At 33.7% G+C, this 20,866-nt stretch overlaps 1 protein-coding gene across 2 annotated transcripts in view; it reads right to left on the bottom strand.

The window, feature by feature from the left end:
* The window catches only part of SMAP1 (small ArfGAP 1), a 189,963-nt gene that overhangs the window by 74,462 nt on the left and 94,635 nt on the right, over nt 1–20,866 (bottom strand). The window contains exons 5-6 of one of the 2 annotated variants that reach the window (XM_081293996.1): nt 12,320–12,400; nt 4,914–4,994 (exon numbers count right to left, since the gene is read on the bottom strand). In XM_081293996.1, the coding sequence (XP_081150122.1) occupies nt 4,914–4,994; nt 12,320–12,400 (162 nt within the window). The remainder of the gene's footprint in view (nt 1–4,913; nt 4,995–12,319; nt 12,401–20,866) is intronic. The other variant, XM_081293997.1, reaches the window with a different exon arrangement.

Genomic DNA, 20,866 nt, shown 5'->3' with positions numbered 1-20,866 from the left:
GGTGTGTGGTTCAGTGGAAGAGCATGTACTTAACATGTGTAAGGACCTGGGTTCAATACCCAGTACCACTACCCCCACCCACCTCAGCAAAAAAAGGATAACTATACTAATGGCTTTAATTATTTATACAAATAAATGAAACTTAGAGAAAGGATCCTAGAATAATAATCCCGATTAATCCCTATCAAGTATTCTTTTAAACTCATGAAATATAAGCTGGAGTTTAATCTGTATTGGTTTAAAAAGATAAATAAAAGTTCTTATTTTTCCAACCCATTCTCCATAAATTCTCCAATGAAACTAGGTGACATTAGACAAATCATACATTCTGAGTATGAGTTCACCACTCTATAAAATGGACCTTGTAGCTTTTGTGAAGAATAAAGATAACATACACAAAAAGTTGAAAGCTTTTCCTTTGAGCTCAGGAATAAAACAAGGAGGCTTCTATCACCAATTCAGAAACCAGAACAAGAAAGAGTGTCAAATTCTGCCACAATAAGTTATAGAAATAAAATGCCCTATATATGTATGTATATTTGCATAAACTACTATAAATAGATGAAGAAAAGACAGAAAATATAACAGAAAAACAGACAAAAATTGTGAACCAAGATTTTAGAAGAGTAAATCCAAATTGGCAATAAACATATGAAAGGTACTGAGCATCATCTGTAATCAAGGAAATGGACAATAAATGAGATACCATTACATATTCACCAGGCTGCAAATACTAAAATCTCTTGTCAGACCACATGTTGTAGAGAAAGTGAAAGGTATTAAGAATATTTTTATATACACTTTGTAAAGTAGTTTGATATTATGCAGTAAAGTTTAAGATACAAATATATACGGCTCAGCGATTCCACTCCTAAGTACTTCCTAAAGAAATACTTGCTTAGATGAACACTTACAAAAGTGTTCATTGCAGCACTACTTATAATAGTTTAAACAAAACTATATAGAATTCAAATGTTCAACAGTGGAATGCATAAACTGTAAAACGTGTGCATGCGTGCATACACACACGAAAACTACAGTTATATACTACGTAACTGACTCTTACAAAATGTTGACTAAAAATAAATTTAAAAGAACATTAGTAATATTATTTTAGTCATAATATAGAAAATCAAACCACATTGTTTAGAGATACATGTAGAGGTGGTAAAGTTATTTTTAAGATGCAATGAGGGTTGGGGACGTAGCTCAGTTGTAGAGGGCTTGCCTAGCGAGCTTGAGGCCCTGAATTCATAATCCCCAGCACCACACAAACACATAAAAAGATGCAATAAAATTGGTATTCATAGAGGGGAAGAGAAATAATTTTTGTTTGGGAAGGGTCATGGGGGAGGTGAGTTTCTGGGGTGCTGATCTTGTTTTACTTCCTGATTTGGGTAATGGTACATGTTGGTAATTTTACATAAAGATTATTAGATGTAACTGTGATGTAAGTTGTATATGTAGCACAGTTCTGGCATACAGCAGATTGCCAATAAAGCCAAATCTTAATGATAAGGATATTATTCTGATTATTTGGATTATTCTTATTACTAGTTTAACTACTATTATACCAATTTCTTCTCTGTGGATTATTTATGCCTCCTGGAAACATCACCTCAGGAAGACTATCAAAAAAAAATACCTATTTGTTAAATAAAGCTCCTTCATTTGTGCTACTGTTCTTCGAGTTTCTCCACTATGATACTTTTAAATGTATGGTTTTTCTTACATATTCTGCACTATTTGTTTGCAAAATTTTAATAGGAAGTAAAGTATTTTCCTCTATTGTTGAGAGTCACAGCCAAAGGGGCCCCAGCAAACTTCCAGCTGCCAACTGATTGGCTCCTCTGCGGTGATGCTCATTGGGCTGTTTCCCCGCCCTTTCAGACCACGGAGCTGCTCATTGGGGGACTTTTTTTAGCTCCGCCCATGGGACCCAGCCAATCGGCCTCAAGAGCAGGAGGAGTGGGGGAGGTTGAGAGGCTTGTGGGAAGCCGGTGGTGGCAGTTGGGTTTTTCCTGAGGAGCTGTTTGGTTTAGCATGTGTGGTTCTAAAAATAAAGTTAGTTTCTTCTGACAAGTGGCTCCTGAATTGTGCCCAGCCAGACTGCGGCACTCTATATGATTTTTCTCTTAGCAAGGCCTCCACCATCAGCAGCAGGAGGGCTAATCTTTGCAGGGTAAGCAAGAGAAACAGATGAGGCATGAACATGGTTTAATAAAACCTATGGCTAAAAGAAAACACTAAAGGTGAAGTGCTAGATTTCTCACTGTTCACATACCCTGTATGCCTCAGGATTGTGATACAGAGACTATACTCTGAAGTAATTGTTGGGGCCCATTATCACAGCAAACAACATAAGGTGATTATTTACAATGTAAGGTTACAAACACACAAGGTCACTACATCAGATGCTTACCATATTTTAATGGTGAAATACTTTTTTTTTTAAATAATGGAGGAATAAAGATGATGTTTTAAAAAGGAATTAAATTTTATATCTTACTACATATAACAATAAGGCATTATACAAACTATTTTAAAATTTCTAAGTTTTAGAAACAAAAAATAAAACCTTATAGTGAGTTGAAAATTACTTTGTAATCAAATATGAAATTAGTGATTTCACTCACAGCTTCTTACTGATGTGCATTAAAGTTACCATAGAAGAGTTAATGCTACTTAGTCAGTCAACAGGTTATAATCAACTTGAATCTAATGTATGAAATATGATGTCAAGAGCTTTGTAATGTTTTGAACAACCAATTTAAAAAAAGTATTAAATTCGTTAACACCTAAATTTAACACGGTGAAAGGTAAGAATTTAATTCGGTAAACTATCACTAAAACAATAATAGTGATATTCAAACAAACTTTAATTGAAAAAAGTATTTTAAAACATATTTCAAGGGATTCCACATAGCAAAATAGTTCAATAGTCTTTAGGATTTAATTAATTACTTATCACTAAATAATAATTTATTAATCTTTCTGCAGGACCTTGGAATCAAGACACCAAAAGGAATTATAAGATAAAAAGCAACAATGAATCCATTTACATGTATTTAACACAAACGTAAGGAAACACAGGACTTAGCTCCACCTGACTAATAAATGATTTTTTAAATATTTATTTATTTATTCTTAGTTCTTCGGTGGACACAACATCTTCGTTTTTTGTATGTGGTGCTGAGGATCAAACCCGGGCCGCACGCACGCTAGGCGAGCGCGCTACCGCTTGAGCCACATCCCCAGCCTAATAAATGATTTAAGGAAACAAAATACCTACTCATCTGTGTTAGATAAGGAATTTATCTAATAACATAAAACAGTAAAAGAAGGTAACAAGTAATAAAATCAAGTGCATAGCAATGTCTACAGAAGTTTGAGGAAAAGAAAAAGTGTATCTAGTTGGGATGTCTAATTGACTTTATGGAAAAGGTGAAATAAGGAAGTTTAAGGAGAGGTAGGGAAAGAAAAGGATGTTCTTGGCAAAACAATTTAACACACATGGAAAATATAGTTAGGTGACAGTGGAAGAGTCTAAATGGTATGAAAAATGAAACAGAAGCAGAGGAAGGGTCAGATGATGAATGGCTTCAATTGTCACATAAAGGAACTAAGATTCTCAGGGTACTTAATATCTCTTCAATGTTGAAGACTTGTTGATAACTTTTTGAGAGATTGTTCCAATAAATGACAAAGAAAAAACTGCTATATATTTCTGCACTGTAAATGGATGTACTTTGTGGTATTATAATAGGTCTCAAGTTGATTTTAAAATTTAAACAACTAACATCAAGGATGCTGCCTTTATGAACAATTCTCTTACCACGCTTTCGGTTTATATGATAAAATGCATTCAGAGCCAACCCACCATAATTATATAATCAGGTCCTTTGCAAAAATATAATGATCTTCGTACCTCTAGTATGCCTATCACATCTATCCTGCACACTACTACCAAAATGATCTTCCAAAAAAACCCTTCCAGATTTGGTACATCACCTGCTTTAGAATCTGGAGTGCTCCCATGGCCTTTCCTCCCCTCAAAAAACAAACATCTACAATGTGGGTTCAACTCATCATTCTGGCCTTATTTTTCACTACTTTTTATAAATAAACATATACCTTTTTTCAAACTCACTGTTTTTTTTTTTTTTTTTCTTCTTTGTGGTGCTGGAGATTGAACCAAGGGTCTCGTATATGCTAGGCAAGTGCTCTACCACTGGCTACATCTCCAGCCATCAAACATCTCTTTCTTTTGTTTTGTTGGTTTTTTTTTTTTTTAAATATACTTCCATTTACAAACATACTTCCATCTATTTCCAGTTTCCATGTCTATTTTCAGGCTATTCTCTTAAACTAATATACTCTTGTCTTCCATCTTAATCCTTCCTACACTTTTAGATCTAATTCAAATGTTATGAAGCATAAGATCTTTCCTGGAAGTCCCTTCAGCTATGACCTCTTCATTTTCTAAATTTCCACTGAAAGGTGTGTATGGAAACATTCCCAAGCCAAGTGTGATGGCGCATGCCCATAATCCCAGCTATTCAGGAGGCTGAGGTAGGAGGATCAAAAGTCAAGGCTGGCCTGGGCAACATAGCAATACCTTGTATCAAAACAAAAACAAAAGCAACAAAAACCACCATTCTATATAACATTCATGAGAGAATACTTGTCCTTACACTTGTGTGTAAGATGATCTATACACACATTTATAATAGATTATAAATCACACAGGACAAGTCAGGAGGATATGCTTACCACACAGTATTCATTGAACAATTACTTAAAGGAAAACAAACTATTTGTATATCATAAATATCTAGAGGGTCATTAATATAAGTATACAAATAAGATGGTAATATTAATAGTTTTTTTTTTTTTTAAAAAAGGAATTTTACCTTTTCAGTTGTAAGTGGTTTTGTAGGCTTTTCTGGCTCCTTTTCTCTCTTTTTCTCTTCCTTCTTTTTTTCTTTTTCTTTCTAAAACATAGCCCAAAGTTTTGATAAGTTTATTTTTTAAGCATGGCCACTTTTAATTCTTTTTTTATTTTATTAGTTTGAATTATCATGTGAAACTATTCAATGTTTACAATACCTAAGTACTATTGAAATATAAAATACAGCAAATTTATATTCTCACTGAGATTATGTGTTGATAACTCAATACTAAGTATCTCTCCAAAAATTAAAATATAAGTGAGACAATTTAGTACATTTGATATGACATAAGTTCATGATATTTATTTTAAACAAATGCAAAATCCATTCAATAAATTCTCACTACATCCTTCCATAAGGATGTGCTTCCAGATAGCAACCATAATGCTGAATTTTGAACAAGTAAAGATAAACTAATTGATGAAACAGACCTCCTTTTTCACATGAGTGAAGAAAAATTATAATGGATAACCACAAGGGTAACAGTATAAAATCACTATAATTGTTTTAAAAAATACAAAATATATTCAGACCATTATTACAGGTTTTTAGTTTTCAAAATAGCAAATATTATTATTCTCTTGCAGAAAAAAATGATAAAGATAGTACATAGAGACCAGCAGTTAAGGTAAACTATAATGGAATCATGATGATCACAATTTGCATTTCTAGAAAGGATGAAACATTTTAAAATTAAGGATCAAAAACAATAATGACAAATGTTAAGGGACATAAAATGCCAACAAAAGTGAAAAAGATTAGACAAAGAGCATTTTTTGTAGCATTTCATGGAAGAAATGACTGGAAACCTAAAATTGAATGACTGCTACATCTGCGTACTAAAATATGCCTTAGTTTCTTGTACCAAATATAAAAAGATACACTGATGAAGAAATACAATCCATCAACAAATACATTAAAAAAATGTTCAATATCCCTAGCAATTAGAGAAACGCAAATCAAAACTACACTGAGATTCCATCTCTCTCCAGTCAGAATGGCAACTATCAACAATAAAAAGCAACAATAAACGCTACCAAGAATGTGGGGGGAAAGGTATACTCATACATTGCTCATGGGACTGCGAAGTGTTGCAACCACTATGGAAAGCAGTATGGAGATTCCTCAGAAAACTTGGAATGGAACCACCATTGACCCAGCTATCCCACTCCTCAGTTTATACCCAAAGGACTTAAAAACAGCATACTATAATAACACAGACACATTGATGTTTATAGCAACTCAATTCACAATAGCTAAACTATGGAACCAACCTAGATGCCCATCAACAGATGAATGGATAAAGAAAAGTAGTATATATACACAATAGAATATTATTCAGCCTTAAAGAAGAATGAAATTATGGTACTTGCTGGTAAATGAATGGAGCTGGAGATTATCATGCTAAGAGAACTAAGCTAATCCAAAAGAATCAAAGGTGGAATATTTTTTCTGATATGTGGATGCTAATTCACAATAAGGAGTGAGGCTAGGGAAGAATAGAGGTACTTTGGATTAGACAGAGGGGAGTGAAGGGAGGGCAGGGGGTATGGAGGTAGGAAGGATAGTAGAATGAATGAACATTATTACTCTATATGCATATATGATTACACAACCAGTATAACTCTACATTATGTACAACCAGAAGAATGAGAATACTCCATTTATGTATAATGTTAAAATATATTTATACTGTAATATATAACTAATTAAAACAATTTTTTTTAAAAAAGGAATTGTTAAAAAAAAAGAAAAAGAAAAAAGGAAGACCACATGATAAACACAGAAAATAGTCAAAAAAACTATGGGTTGAATTTGCATCTTTCCCTTTAAAATGGTCTTTGATACAACCTTCATCAGACCAAATTTGGTATATGTAAATCAGGAACAATAATATGGGCAATTTGTAGGGTATAATATATATATATAAAAAAAACACTAGAAGCTCAAAATCAGGCAAAACTATGTTTGAGCTGTAATGGTGAAAAATGCCTGTAATCCTAACAGCTTGTGAGGCTGAGGTAGGAGAATCCCAAGTGTGAAGCAAGACTTATTAGCAACTTAGTGAGGCCCTAAGCAACTTAACAAAACCCTGTCTCTAAAGGACTGGGGATGTGGCTCAGGAGTTAAGCACCCCTGGATTCAATCCCTGGTACCAGAACCAAAAAACTACATTGTTTGGGGATATGTACACCAGTATAAAATTATGATGAAAAGCAAAGGTGTAATGATAATGATGATAATGATGACAATGACAGTAACTATAAAAAGTCAGGATGCTAATTACCCATGGGAGAAAGGATGAGATTTAAAAAGGAAGGTAACATGGAAGATTTCGAAGTGTTAACAATGTTCAGTTCATGCAGTGCTACAGTGATAGTTTCACAGTGATAGTTTTAGAAGTATTCATTAAAACAGACACATATTTAATGTGCATTTCAATATTAAAAAGAAAAAAGACACTAAAACCCTCAAAAACAGAACTCTGTAAACTGTAAAACACTACACAAATATGAGACACTGTAACTTTAGTATTTGCTGTAATGATATAAAAAAGAGGAAAGAAAAACCCTTGGTCCTTATCCCAAAGTTTAAAAGAAATTCATAGCGAAGATCTTATGACATGAATATACAATGTCTTCAACTCAAATTTAGGAACAGCAAGAAAATTCTAAAGCATTTCTCTTTTCTTTTATTGGTTCTTAATAAAGAGCAATGAGTGTAATAGTATTTCACAAATCAGTGATAGCATTTGAACTAAAACTTACACTAACAAACAGCATGAGTGTACAACTTTGTAGTGAAAGGAGAATAAATTTATGACTAGAACTTCCAGAACTTATATAAAAAGAGTTTATATTCTGAGGTTCTTTTATACTAAGGTTCTCTAAAACATCTGTTTCAATAACGCTTTTCAGGAATGATAAAAGTTAACATAAAGCTGAACTTTCTGAATACTTAAAGTGCTAAAGCGTAAAAACAATCTATATTCTTTAACTACCAGATAAGAATATCAAAACTGGCATTTTGAGACTGGAGTGTAGGCAGTGATAGAGCACTTGCCTAGCACATGTGAGGCACTAGGTTCAATCCTCAACACCACATATAACAAATAAATAAAATAAAGGTATTGTGTACATCTACAACTAAAAATATATTTTTTTAAAAAACTGATATTTTGTCACGAAAATTAAGGATATTAACATAGAACAGACAAAAGACCATCTAGAAAGTTGAATATATTTCTAAAAACATATTTTTATATCTGCTAAAGTACCTGGACTTCAGGTTCTAAAATAAGGAAGATGTGAGCCTTTAAGGATAACTAGAAACATTACTTATTGGTGATCAATCCCAACCCAAATCAAAACATTCATTTCCAAAACACAATTACCACTTATTAAGTGCTTCCTTATTACTTAGTTTAATTTTTATGAAAACCATTTAGTTACTGTCATTATTGTCCTCTTACAAATGAAGAAATGAAATCTTAGAAAAGTGGTGCCCGAAGCAACACAGCTGATCAGCATCCCTTTAGGATAAGGGACTAGAGACTCCAAACATTCAAGTCTCTCTACTCAATGTGGTTCAGTGGAGCTTTTGCTATTCTTGTTATTGTTACTCCTTACCACAACAGTTAATATTCACTGAACCCTTACTATGTGCCAGGTCCTCACAATAACTTTATGAGGTAAGTAACATTATCTTGGGCTGGGATGTAGCACAGTGCAAAGTGTTTGCCGTGCAAAGTGTTTGCTTCGCATTTGCAAAGCCCTGGGTTCAATCCCCAGTTCCAGAAAAGATGACAACAACAACAACCACCTTCACTTTGTAAGTAAAGAATAAATGAGTTGTATAAAAATCCTTCATATATTACAAGACGTTTTCTATATATTATTAGCAAAGTTTGGTGAGGCAAGCAATGCAAAAACACATTCTCACTAGTACATTGAGGACAGGTAGCTCCATAACCTCTCATAGATGTTAGTTTTGATATGGTCTGAAAATCTGTGCTCACCCCACAATTCTTACATTGAAAATAAATCTCCAATATGATGGAATTAAGAGGTGAGGCCTTTCATAGGTGATTACATCATGAGGGTGGAGTACTCCTGTCTAGGATTAGCACTCTTATAAAAGAGGCCCTGGAGAGATCTCTTGCCCATTTTCACCATAATAGGCCACAGTGAGAAGGTGCATTCTATGACTAAGGAAGTAGGGTGCACAAGAAATACAGTGTCCTGAAGCCTTGAGCTTCTACTTTTTTATAGCCTTCGAAAATATGAGAAATAAATTTCTGTTCAAAAGATATTCAATCTTTGGTGAAAATTTTCAAGGAAGGAAGGCATTATGATGAGTAGGAAAGACTTCCTAAACACTGCAACTGGCAGGCACATATGAAATCACCAAAATAAATCAAATCAGCTAGCTACATTTAATAGAGGAAGAACATGATTTATGCTTCTAAACACTGGAATTTCAGCCATCGAAATATGGTTGTCGGGCTGGGGGATGTGGCTCAAGTGGTAGCGCGCTCGCCTGGCATGCGTGCGGCCCGGGTTCGATCCTCAGCACCACATACCAACAAAGATGTTGTGTCCGCCAAGAACTAAAAAATAAATATTAAAAATTCTCTCTCTCTCTCACTCTCTCTCCTCTCTCTTTAAAAAAAAAAAAAAAAAAAAAAAGAAAGAAAGAAATATGGTTGTCATCTACACTGATTCTAGATGTGGTATTATAACACAGGGTTTGAAGTAACAGTAACAGCATGGACTCTAAACTCAGATAATATAGTTTAACCCACTATAGAATCAATAGCTGCTAAAAGATCAAAGAAGCCTTTTAGAACCTAAGAAGTTCTATTTTCTCTGAAAGAATAAAATACAGCAGGTTTTGGTATTGTAAAATAGTAGTTCCTGAAATTTGGTTGGTACACATAAGAATTATATAGCGAAATGACAGACCTCCTGTTCAAGAAAATGGATAAACATTCTAGAGTCCTGTAAGACAGAAAAAAAGTACATATTGGGTTCATCATAATCAAACTATACTTAAGTTATTGAGTTGAAGACATGGGTGCCAAATTTTGATTAGATACTATCTTTAAAAGTATGAGCATATATTCTCTACTATACTTGTACACTTACTTATTAGCTTACATAGTAACACTATAATAACAAGATAAAATACAAACGAAATATAATTTTAAAATTATGAGAAAATGCATGAAAAGACATTCTAAATGGACTACCTAAGCTATAGACATTAGATTTTTGAGATCAAATAAAATCACTGCTTTCTGAGATCCAGAAGCAGGAACCACATAAAAGCATAATCCTATAGTAACACATGCCTTCAATCCCAGCAACCTGGTAGGATGAGGCAGAAGGATCACAAGCTGTAGTCCAGCCTGGGCAACTTAGTAAGACCCTGTCTCAAAATAAAAAATAAAAAGGGATGGGGATGTAGCACAGTGGTAGAGTGTCCATGGATTCACTCCCCAGTAATATGCATATATACACAAAGTGCAATCCAGGGATTTCACCTTCTTTCCCTATGAGAAATATCTTCAGGGAAAATTTGCACAGGGCCAAACCTGCCTTTTGGCATCTTTCCACTTTCTCAAGGCAACCCCAAAACTCCTAGAGTGCTTGTTTCCTCAAGACTGCCTACTGACCTAAGCCACCTATAATACTCAAATAACCCAGTCTATCTACTTCCAACCCTGTACTTTGTGCTCTAAAACCATCCCTCATAATTTCATGAATTTCCCTTGCTCAGCTAATAACTCATGGATTCAAATGTTCCCAACTTTCTATTCTCTTGGTTTTCCTCCTGTCACTCAACATACTGGCTGGGGTTGGGGTCTTGGTCTCCCCACCACCATAAATCTGAGCTGTAGACCTGTATGTCCAATCATCTGCATATTCCACAGTTACTTCATACTCAGTATATTCAACTTTTAATTCATTTCCTTCTCCTTTCTATCCTCAAATTTATTTATTCCCTTCAACTTATATCCTTATCTCACTAAATAGTTTCATCATCTATGGAGAGGGGCTCAAGCCAGACACTGAGTCACAGGCTTTCCAAAGCACCTCAATGATTCATCAATTACTAAACTCCAAAGATTCTACCTTAATATCTCTCAAAACTATGCTCTCCTTTTCATCTCTATCCTCATTTACCACATGCCTCCATCATTTTATTCCTGGATAAATCTTGGTTCTCAAGCCTTTTAGTCACCCATCACCAAAATCTCAGTCCCCATGGAGCCAGTAGAGTAGTGTTATAACATGAAAATCTGATCCTGTCACTCCTCAGAAGTCATCATTAAAGTGCCTGGGTCTTCAGAATGAACACCAAATCCTTTAAGCAGGCTTTTAAGAAAGCTCTCACACTTCTCTATCTTGCTGTTACTGCAGCTATGCCATTCACCTTGCAACTCCTCAAGCACTATACTTTACCCATAAACTTTTTAACAAGGTGCTTTCTCTCTCTATTTGGAATTCCTCCTAATCCTTATATCTTGAAACGTATTCAGAGTATAAGATGCATCAAAAGTACGCCTGCTGTATTAACAGCAGCACAGTGAGTTTTCCTCAATCACGAAACTGATTATATTGCACTATAAACTGCTGTACAGCTGTTTTCCTTCATTAGATTGTAAACTCCTTGTGTGCAGGGGCTTTATATTGTTTTGCTTGCCTTTATATCCCTCATATCTAGCATGCCATTTATCAAGGAATAGACACTAGAAAAATGATAGCTGAAAGAAGTCCCCCCAGACTAATTAATTCAGGCCAATGTAACAAAAGAAAAAAGGTTAAGAATCAAAGGAAATTACAATTCTCAAATATTTTAGGGCACTCTTTAAAAATGCATAGAGATGATACCATGTACCCAATACCCCCATTCAAAATGTATTATAATAATGATTATTCTAAACTAATAAACCCAAATTACATACATTTTATCTATATAATGGTTGCTATTGCTTCAAAAAATTTTTGATATTAATTTTTTTCAAGTACTTATAATAATAGAAACACAGATCAAACAGTTCCTTAAAGTGTAAGATAGGAATAACAACAAAAAACTAATTGCTTAACTACTGTTGAGATATATTTATGGCCCAAAAATCAGTAACCCTGAAATTAAATATAGACTAAAAACCTTTAATTATACCTGTGGCATAAAAAAAAAACTGAAGAAATTGTTGCTTTTAAAAACACAATTAGTACTGTGGATCATTCAAAATTTAAAAAAAAAGCTATTGTAGTGCTCTTAAATTATGGCAAATTGTGAAAGAAAGTTCATTTATCACTGAATACCACATAATGCAGATGGTTAAAACACTACCATACCTCCAATTTGTTTTTCTCAACAGCAACTTGCAGAGAAGGAGAAGATACCAAAGGCTGAAGAGGAGCATCAGAAGAGGAAATCTGCAAAGTGCAGATAAAAAGTCAGGAAAAAAAAAAGTGATCAGAATTGACAGGCATAAGAAAGACTCATTTATTTCTGAGATACAGAAGCATGTTAAAAGGGAAAACATGCATAAAAAAGGAAATACTGATTTTTAAAAATTTCCATGTGAAATTCTTAAAGGAAATAGTACAGAATAGTGTATTATTTAAAGCTGATTTCACTAGACTATATAGATCACACCAAAAATTGGTGAAAAATATTAAACCTCTCTGATAGTTCACTTTCAGTCAATATTACTATTGAAAGCTAATGTTCTGAAGCATGAACATTGTCCCAAGTAGAACAGTGAAAATAACTTTTTTTTAAACTGATAGCTTTACAGAATGAAAAATAAAACAGCTGAAAGATTAAAATTTGTAATCAATGATTTAAGAAAATAGGTAAAAATGAAAGCAACTGAACAGCAGACAGACTTAATTCAAACCAATTTATATACTTGCTTCTTTAAGATTAGCATGCAAATACCATTTCCAGTGCTATACTTGCTGAATTACCCCAAAACATTATGAGACAGTTATAAATGCAGTAGAGGTAATTTATACACGAAAAAGTGTTTCATCCAAAAGCTTTTTCACACATCTTCCTACCCAATTTCTACATGCATAGTTGATCACTTTAATGAAAGCATTATCTTCTTGCTCTCTTTTACTGCCAAAATATAACTGAAATACATTTACAAAATGCATAATACATCTTTGGAGCCATAAAAGTGACATCTCTATATTGCCCTATCATATGCCTGTGTGGAATTTTTAAGGTGATAGTACAGATAGATCATTATATAATGTCAAAATAACACTGCAAGATGACAAGTCCTCCTTCAATCTCCTTGTTAAGTTAGTTCAGGATATTTTTTTCCAGCACAGTGTTGGCTCTGTTATAACTACATAAACTAGCTATTTAATTACTACTAAAGCACATTCATGTAAAAGTAGTACACAATACAAGGATCTTTCATTTTAAAAAGGTCAAAATTGCATTAGAGACTGGCTTAAAGATTATTTGTCCTACTGGATATTCACTTACTAGAGATCTTTAACTGAAAGTTTACATAAAAAACAAGAAATTAAAAAGCAATAATTTAAAATATCATAACTTGCATCATAAAGCTCCTTTTTCTCAAACTTGCAACATAAAGCCCCTTTTCCTCAAACTCATGTAAAACCACAACATAAAAATATGAAAGGTTCCGGACACAATGGCACATGCTTATAATTCCCATGACTCAGGAGGCTGAGGCAGGAGGATTGTAAATTCAAGGTCAGACTCACCAACTTTGTGAGACCCTGTCTCAAAATTATAAAGGGCTGGGGCATAGCTCAGTTGTAAAGCACCTCTTGGATTCAACCCTCAGCATAAAAAAATTAAATAAATAAATAAAATACAATGAACATCAAGAATTACCAGTCTTTAGAAAATAAGATAATTTCATTGTAAAACTGTTCTGTTTTTGAGAAGACGATAAACTGACTTGGCCAATCTCAAAACTAAGAAATAGAAATATAAAATTTTTAGTCAATAAATATTATTATTAGTAATTTAACAAACATTTTAATGCAAAAAAATGGAAGAGGGAGAAAATTTTAAAAAAACAGAAGAGGGAGAAAATACAATGTTCCAGATAAGAAGAGAAACCTGCTCAGTAAGAAAGACAATGAAAAATCCTATAAGCATATCAACAAATTATGATATACTATTTGCTATTAAAAAAGAAATGAATTAAGAGCACATACAAAAGTAGGGTGGAATTCAGAAACATGCAAAGAAAGAAGTCAGACATAGAAGAACACATAGTGTTTTGTACTATTCACGTGAAACTCTAGAAAAGAAAATGTAACCTACTGTGATAAAAAGCAAATCAATGGTTTATCTGAGTTGGGGTAGAAGATGATTATTAACAAGGGGCCCAAAAGAGCCTTTTGGAATGATGCAAAAGTTCTTTACCTGATTATGGTGGTAGTGGTTTTTTAATTTGCCAACCATTCAAATATATGCATTTTATTTTCTATAAATTATATCTCAATAAAGTTGATTTTTAAAAAGTCAATGAGCAGGGTAAAATACATTGTGTGAGCAAGGAATAAAGAAACAGAGCTGAACATATTGGCAACTGAAAATAAGAAGCACTACAGGTGTAAGTGGAAGAGAGACGAAAGGATGGCAAAGATTAAAAGGAAATACAGAGGCAACAAAAACTAGGTGCTCTGGGGAATTTCTAAATCTCTCAAAACTATCTGCTTCTTACCACACTAGTATGAAATTGCCACTATCCATCTCCTGAATTAGTCCTAATAAGTCCCCCCACTCCAATTCTTATTCTTTGCCAAACCCATTCTCCATACTTCATCATTTTGAAATGCAAATTTTATCACATTCTCGGCTTAGAAATCTTAAATAGTTTACATACATTATAGAAAGTCAAATTACAAACTCCTTAAACAGGCCACACCTACCTAGTTCTCCCTACTCCCTTCCCTGCCTGGGATATACTCTGTTTTGGGGGTTTCAGGTCTCTAGTCTACATCTCGTGACTCCAACAGTCATTGCTTTTACTCTTCCACTGTTTGAAATACCAAAACCTTCTATTAGTCCCTACTCATCCTTTAATTTTGAGGTGACACTGCCCCCTCCAGGAAATATTCAAATGATTATTTGACACCTTCAGACTGAGTTACACAGACCCTTTATACGTGTTCCCAAATAGCTTCTGTAATATTACCATATTATAAAAGTTATCAATACTGTCCTGGAAAGATCTGATTATTTATTAATATTCTCTATCCATTTAAGTTCTCTGAGAAAGACATTTCTAGTATGCTCACTATTTTTAGCAATTGTCAACCAATAGGTCTCAATAAATGTTTCTGACTGTTACAGGAAAAGAGGAGGAAGAGAAAATTTCAGAGGGAGAACTAGAGGAAGACTCAATCTCTGCAGTTGTCAATGTCCTGTGGAAGTTCACTGGCTTGCTAAGATACTTTTCTTAAATCCCTTATAAATTATGTACATTTATTTTCAAACTTAGTATTTATTTTAACTAGATATTAATTTCCATTCTACTGAATTTTCACACTTTCATATGGACAGAGGAAAAGACTTAGAAAAATTTTCACGGACTTGGTTATGTCAGTAAATTTAGTAGTCATGTTTAAAAGTCCTTTTCTTCCCTACCTTTCTTCTGCCCATCCTTTCCATCCATGAGAAAATACGCAAAGTGAAACTGAAGCTTTTCAGAAGTCTAGAAATCATTTAAAAAAAAAAAAAAAAGGATTTTGGCCAGGCACAGTGGCGCATACCTGTAATCCCAGTGACCTGGGAGGCTGAGGCAGGAGGATGGCAAGTTTGAGGCAAGACTCAGCAAGTTGACACCCAGTCACAAAATAAAAAATAAAAAGAACTGGGGATGTAACTCAATGGTAAAGCACTCCTGGTCAATTCCCAGTATCCTCACCCCACCTCCCTGAATAAAAAGATTTCCAATGTCATTTACACTTCTGGGATGTCTTTTTACACAAAAGCTAAAACATTTAATAAAGTAACAAATAATCATATGAAAGACCTATCAATTAAACTCACCATTATTAGGAGTATTAAAAGACTTTGATAAACTTAACCAAGTAAACATGGCTACTAAACATGTGGAAGAAGCCTGTCTTAATATATTAAATTTAAAAAAAATTGTTTTCGTTAAGTTATACATGACAGTAGAATGCATTTATGCACTTTGATATATCATACATAGATGGGATATAATTTCTCATATAATTTTCTGAGTGTACATGTTGCAGAATCATATTGGTCATGTAGTCATATATATATATATATATATATATATATATATAGTAATAATGTCTGTTTCATTCTATCTTTCCTATCCCCACATCCCCTCCCCTACCTTCCCGTCACTTCCCTCTACCTAATCTAAGGTAATGATATTCTTCCCTAGTGTCCCCTCCCATAACCTTACTGTGAATTAGCATCCACATATTAGAGAAAACATTCAGCCCTTGGTTTTCTGGGATTGGCTTATTTAGCTTAGCATGATATTTTCCAACTCCAACCATTTACTGGCAAATGCCATAATTTCACTCCTCTTTAAAGCTGAGTAATATTCCACTGAGTGTATATACAACATTTTCTTTATCCATTTCTCTATTGAGGGACATCTAGGTTGGTTCCATCATCTAGCTATTGTGAATTAAGCTGCTATAAACATTGATGTGGCTATGTCACTATACTACCCTGATTTTAAGTCCTTTAAGTATAAACCAAAGAGTGGGACATTTTCTGAGGAATCTCCATACTGTTTTCCATAGTGGTTGCATTAATTTGTAGTCCCACAGCAATGTATGAGTGTACCTTTTTCACCACATCCTCGCCAACATTTATTATTGCCTATATTCTTGATGATTGCCATTCTGACAAGAGTGAGATGAAATCTTAAAGAGTAATTTTGATTTGCATTTCTCTAATTGCTAGAGATGTTGAACACTTTTTCATATATTTGTTGATTGATTGTATTTCTTCTTCTGTGAAGTGTCTGTTCAGTTCCTTAGCCCATATATTGATTGGGTTATTTGTTTTTTTGGTGTTAAGATTTTTGAGCTCTTCATATACCCTTGAGATTAATGCTTTATTGGAGGTGCAAGTGGTAATGATTTTCTCCTCACGTTATTGTTTCCTTTGCTGAAAAGAAGCTTTTTAATTTAAATTCATCCCATTTATTGATTCTTGATTTTACTTCTTGCACTTAGGAGTCTTGTTAAGGAAGTCAGATCCTAGGCTTATATGGTAAAGATTTGGGCCTATTTTTTCTATCAGCTGTTCTTTGTTCTAGTGCCTAAGTCTTTGAACCACTTTGAGTAGATTTTTGTGCGGGGTGAGAAATAGAGGTTTAATTTCCTTTTTCTACATATGGATTTCCAGTTTTGCCAGCACCATTTGTTGAACAGGATATTTTTTCTCCAGTCAATGTTTTTGGCACCCTTGTCTAGTATGAGATAATCATATTTATGTGGGTTCGTCTTTGTGTCCTCTATTCTGTACCACTGGTCTAAAGTCTATTTTGGTGCCAATACTATGCCATTTTTGTTACTATAACTCTGTAGTATAGTTTAAGGTCTGGTATTGTGATGCCTCCTGCTTCACTTTTCTTGCTAAGGATTGTTTTAGCTATTCTGGGTCTCTTATTTTTCCAAATAAATTTCCTGATTGTTTTTCTATTTCTATGAAGAATGTCATTGGGATTTTAGTAGGAATTGCATTAAATCTGTATAATGCTTTTGGTACTATGGCCATTTTGACAATATTAATTCTACCTATCCAGGAGCATGGTTTTCTCTGAGGTTTTCTTCAATTTCTTTTGTTAGTGTCCTATAATTTTCATTGTAGAGGTCTTTCACCTCTTTTGTTAGATTGATTCCCAGGGTTTTTGTTTTTGTTTTTTTTTGAGGCTATTGTGAATGGAGTAGTTTTCCTAATTTCTCTTTCAGTGGATTCATTGCTGATGTATAGGAATGTATTTGATTTATGAATGTTGATTTTATATCCTGCTACTTTGCTGAATTCATTTATTAGTTCTAGAAGTTTTCTGGTGGAAGTTTTTGGATCTTCTAGGTATAGAATTATGTCATCAGGAAACAGTGATAGTTTGAGCTCTTCTTTACCTATTTGTGTCCCTTTAATTTCTTTCTTTTGTCTAATTGCTGTGGCTAGAGTTTCAAGGATGATGTTGAATAGAAGTGGTGAAAGAGGTCTTGTTCCAGTTCTTAGAGGGAATGCATTCAATTTTTCTCCATGTAGAATGATACCAGCCTTGGGTTTAGTATACATAGCTTTTATGATGTTGAGGTATGTTCCTACTATCCCTAGTTTTTCTAGTGTTTTGAACATGAAGGTGTGCTTTTTTTTTTTTTGTCAAATGCTTTTTCTGCATCTATTAAGATGATCATGATTCTTGTTTTTAAGTCTATTAATATGATGAATTACATTTATTGATTTCCGTGTGTTGAACCAACCCTCCATCCTTGGGATGAATCCTACTTGATGGTGGTGCACTATCTTTTTAATGTTTTTGTATGCAGTTTGCCAGAATTTTATCAAGAATTTTTGCATCTACGTTCATCAAGGACACTGGTCTGAAGTTTTCTTTCCTTGATGTGTCTTTGTCTGGTTTTGGTATCAGGATGACATTAGCCTTGTAAAATGAGTATGGAAGGGTTCCCTCCTTTGCTGTTTCATGCAATACTTTGAGGAGCACTGGTGTCAATTCTTCTTTGAAAATCTTGTGGAACTTGGCTGAGAATCCATCTGGTCCTGGGCTTTTCTTGATTGGTAGGCTTTTGATGGCGTTTTCTATTTCATTACTTGAAAATGATCTATTTAAATCATGTATGACCTCATTCAGTATGGGTAGGTCATATGTCTCTAGAAATTTGTCAATGTCTTCGATATTTTCTACTTTATTAGAATATGAATTTTCAAAATAGCTTCTAATTATCTTTTGTATTTCAGATGTGTCCATTGCGATATTTCCTTCTTCATCTTATATTTTAGTAATTTGAATTTTCTTTTTCTCTTCATTAGCACAGCCAGAGGTTATCTATTTATTTTTTCAAAGAACCAACTTTTTGTTGTCAATTTTTTCAATTGTTTCTTTTGTTCTAATTTCACCTCTGATTTTAATTATTTCCTGTCTTATACTGCTTTTGGTGTAGATTTGTTCTTCTTTTTCTAGGGCTTTGAGATATAGTGTTAGGTCATTTATTTATTGACATTTTATTCTTTTAATGTACTCAATGCAATAAACTTTCCTCTTATTACTGTCTTCATAGTGTCCCAGAGATTTTGATATGTTGTATTAGTGTTCTCATTTACCTTTAAGAAATTTTTTATTTCATCCTTGATTTCTTCTACTATCCATTCATCATTCAATTGTGTATTATTTAGTCTCCATGTATTACAGTAGCTTGTATTTTATTTTTAGTTTTATTGTTGATTTCTAATTTCATCCCATTATATTCTGATAGAATATAGGGTATTAGCTCTGTTTTTTTGTAGTTACTAAGAGTTGCTTTGTGGCATAAGATATGGTCTATTGTAGAGAAGGATCCATGTGCTGCTGAGAATAAAGTATATTCTCTCACTGATGGATGAAATGCTCTGTATATGTTTGGTAAGTCTAAATTATTGATTGTATTATTCAGTTCTACAGTTTCCTTATTTAGTTTTTGTTTAGAAGATCTGTCCAGTGGTGAGAGAAGTGTGTTAAAGTCCCCCAATATTATTGTATTGTGGTCTATTTGACTCTTGAAATTGAGAATGGTTTGTTTGATGTACATAGATGCTAGTAAGATTCTAAGCAGAGAAAGCCATGACCCATGCTTAGACTCAACCTACAGAAATTGTAAGATAATAGTAAATTGTATTAAGTCATCAAATTTCCAGTAAATTATGAAGTAGGAAATAAAATTAATATAATAACCAATCTCTTTTTTAAAAAAGTGCAAAATCCTGAGCAATCTGGGATTCAAGTTCTGCATATAATCCTATTTGTTTTTTGAAATTTACCTCCTCAAGTATTTATTTTCTCTTCCTCATCTACCTCCTCCTGATAAGCCCTCGTTCACACTTGCTAAACAGAACAATCTTATGGATTACTCACCAAACCCTAAGCACCAAATAATACCCCCAGGCTTTCCTTCCTCACCTCACTTTGGCAGAGATGGAGGAAAATGTCCCTTCAGATTGGAAAGTCTTTCCTGCATTGTCAACATTTCTTCTTACATACCAGCCCATTTCCTCTTTGCTGAAATTCTACTTCCCTATTGAGGATAATCTCAAATATAATTCCTTTAAGAATTATTCTAGTGGAAATAAACTACTGCTTTGTACATTCTGTTTTTATAGCACTTTTACTCTTTGGTAACAACAATTACTTCATTCTGCTTTAGAATACAGTTCACTGTACATGTCCATGACATGCTGAAAGTGTTTGAAAGTAAGCTACTTGGAGCAACAATTAAATCAATGTCAGTGCCCTGCACATGATACATACTCACTAATGTTGCCTGATTAAATGAAAACATAAACAAAGGAACATTCCAAGGGGATTTCAACAGTTAATTTCTGTCATTCTATATCTAATTTCAAAAGGAGATTAACACAAATCTTTGGAAAGAGTGTAATGAGGGTTGATAATGAATGAGGACAAAGTGACCATGTTTGTGCCCAGGATCATGTAGTTATAAGACACACACACATAAAATCTTTTCTAGTTTGACACTATAAATCAGTAAACATTTCTTCTAGTACAAAAATATTTCTACATACTTTCCTTTGTTTTTGCCCCTCTCTGAACTTTGCTTTTCTCCTTTAAGCCTTCTTCTATAACTCATGTTTACAGTGCCACAGAGCACTCAACA

Source organism: Spermophilus citellus (assembly GCF_964194105.1).
Source record: "Spermophilus citellus genome assembly, chromosome: 5".
Taxonomy (NCBI): domain Eukaryota; kingdom Metazoa; phylum Chordata; class Mammalia; order Rodentia; family Sciuridae; genus Spermophilus; species Spermophilus citellus.
The sequence above is the reverse complement of the archived record's forward strand: the minus strand, read 5'-3'. Positions and strand labels throughout refer to the sequence as shown.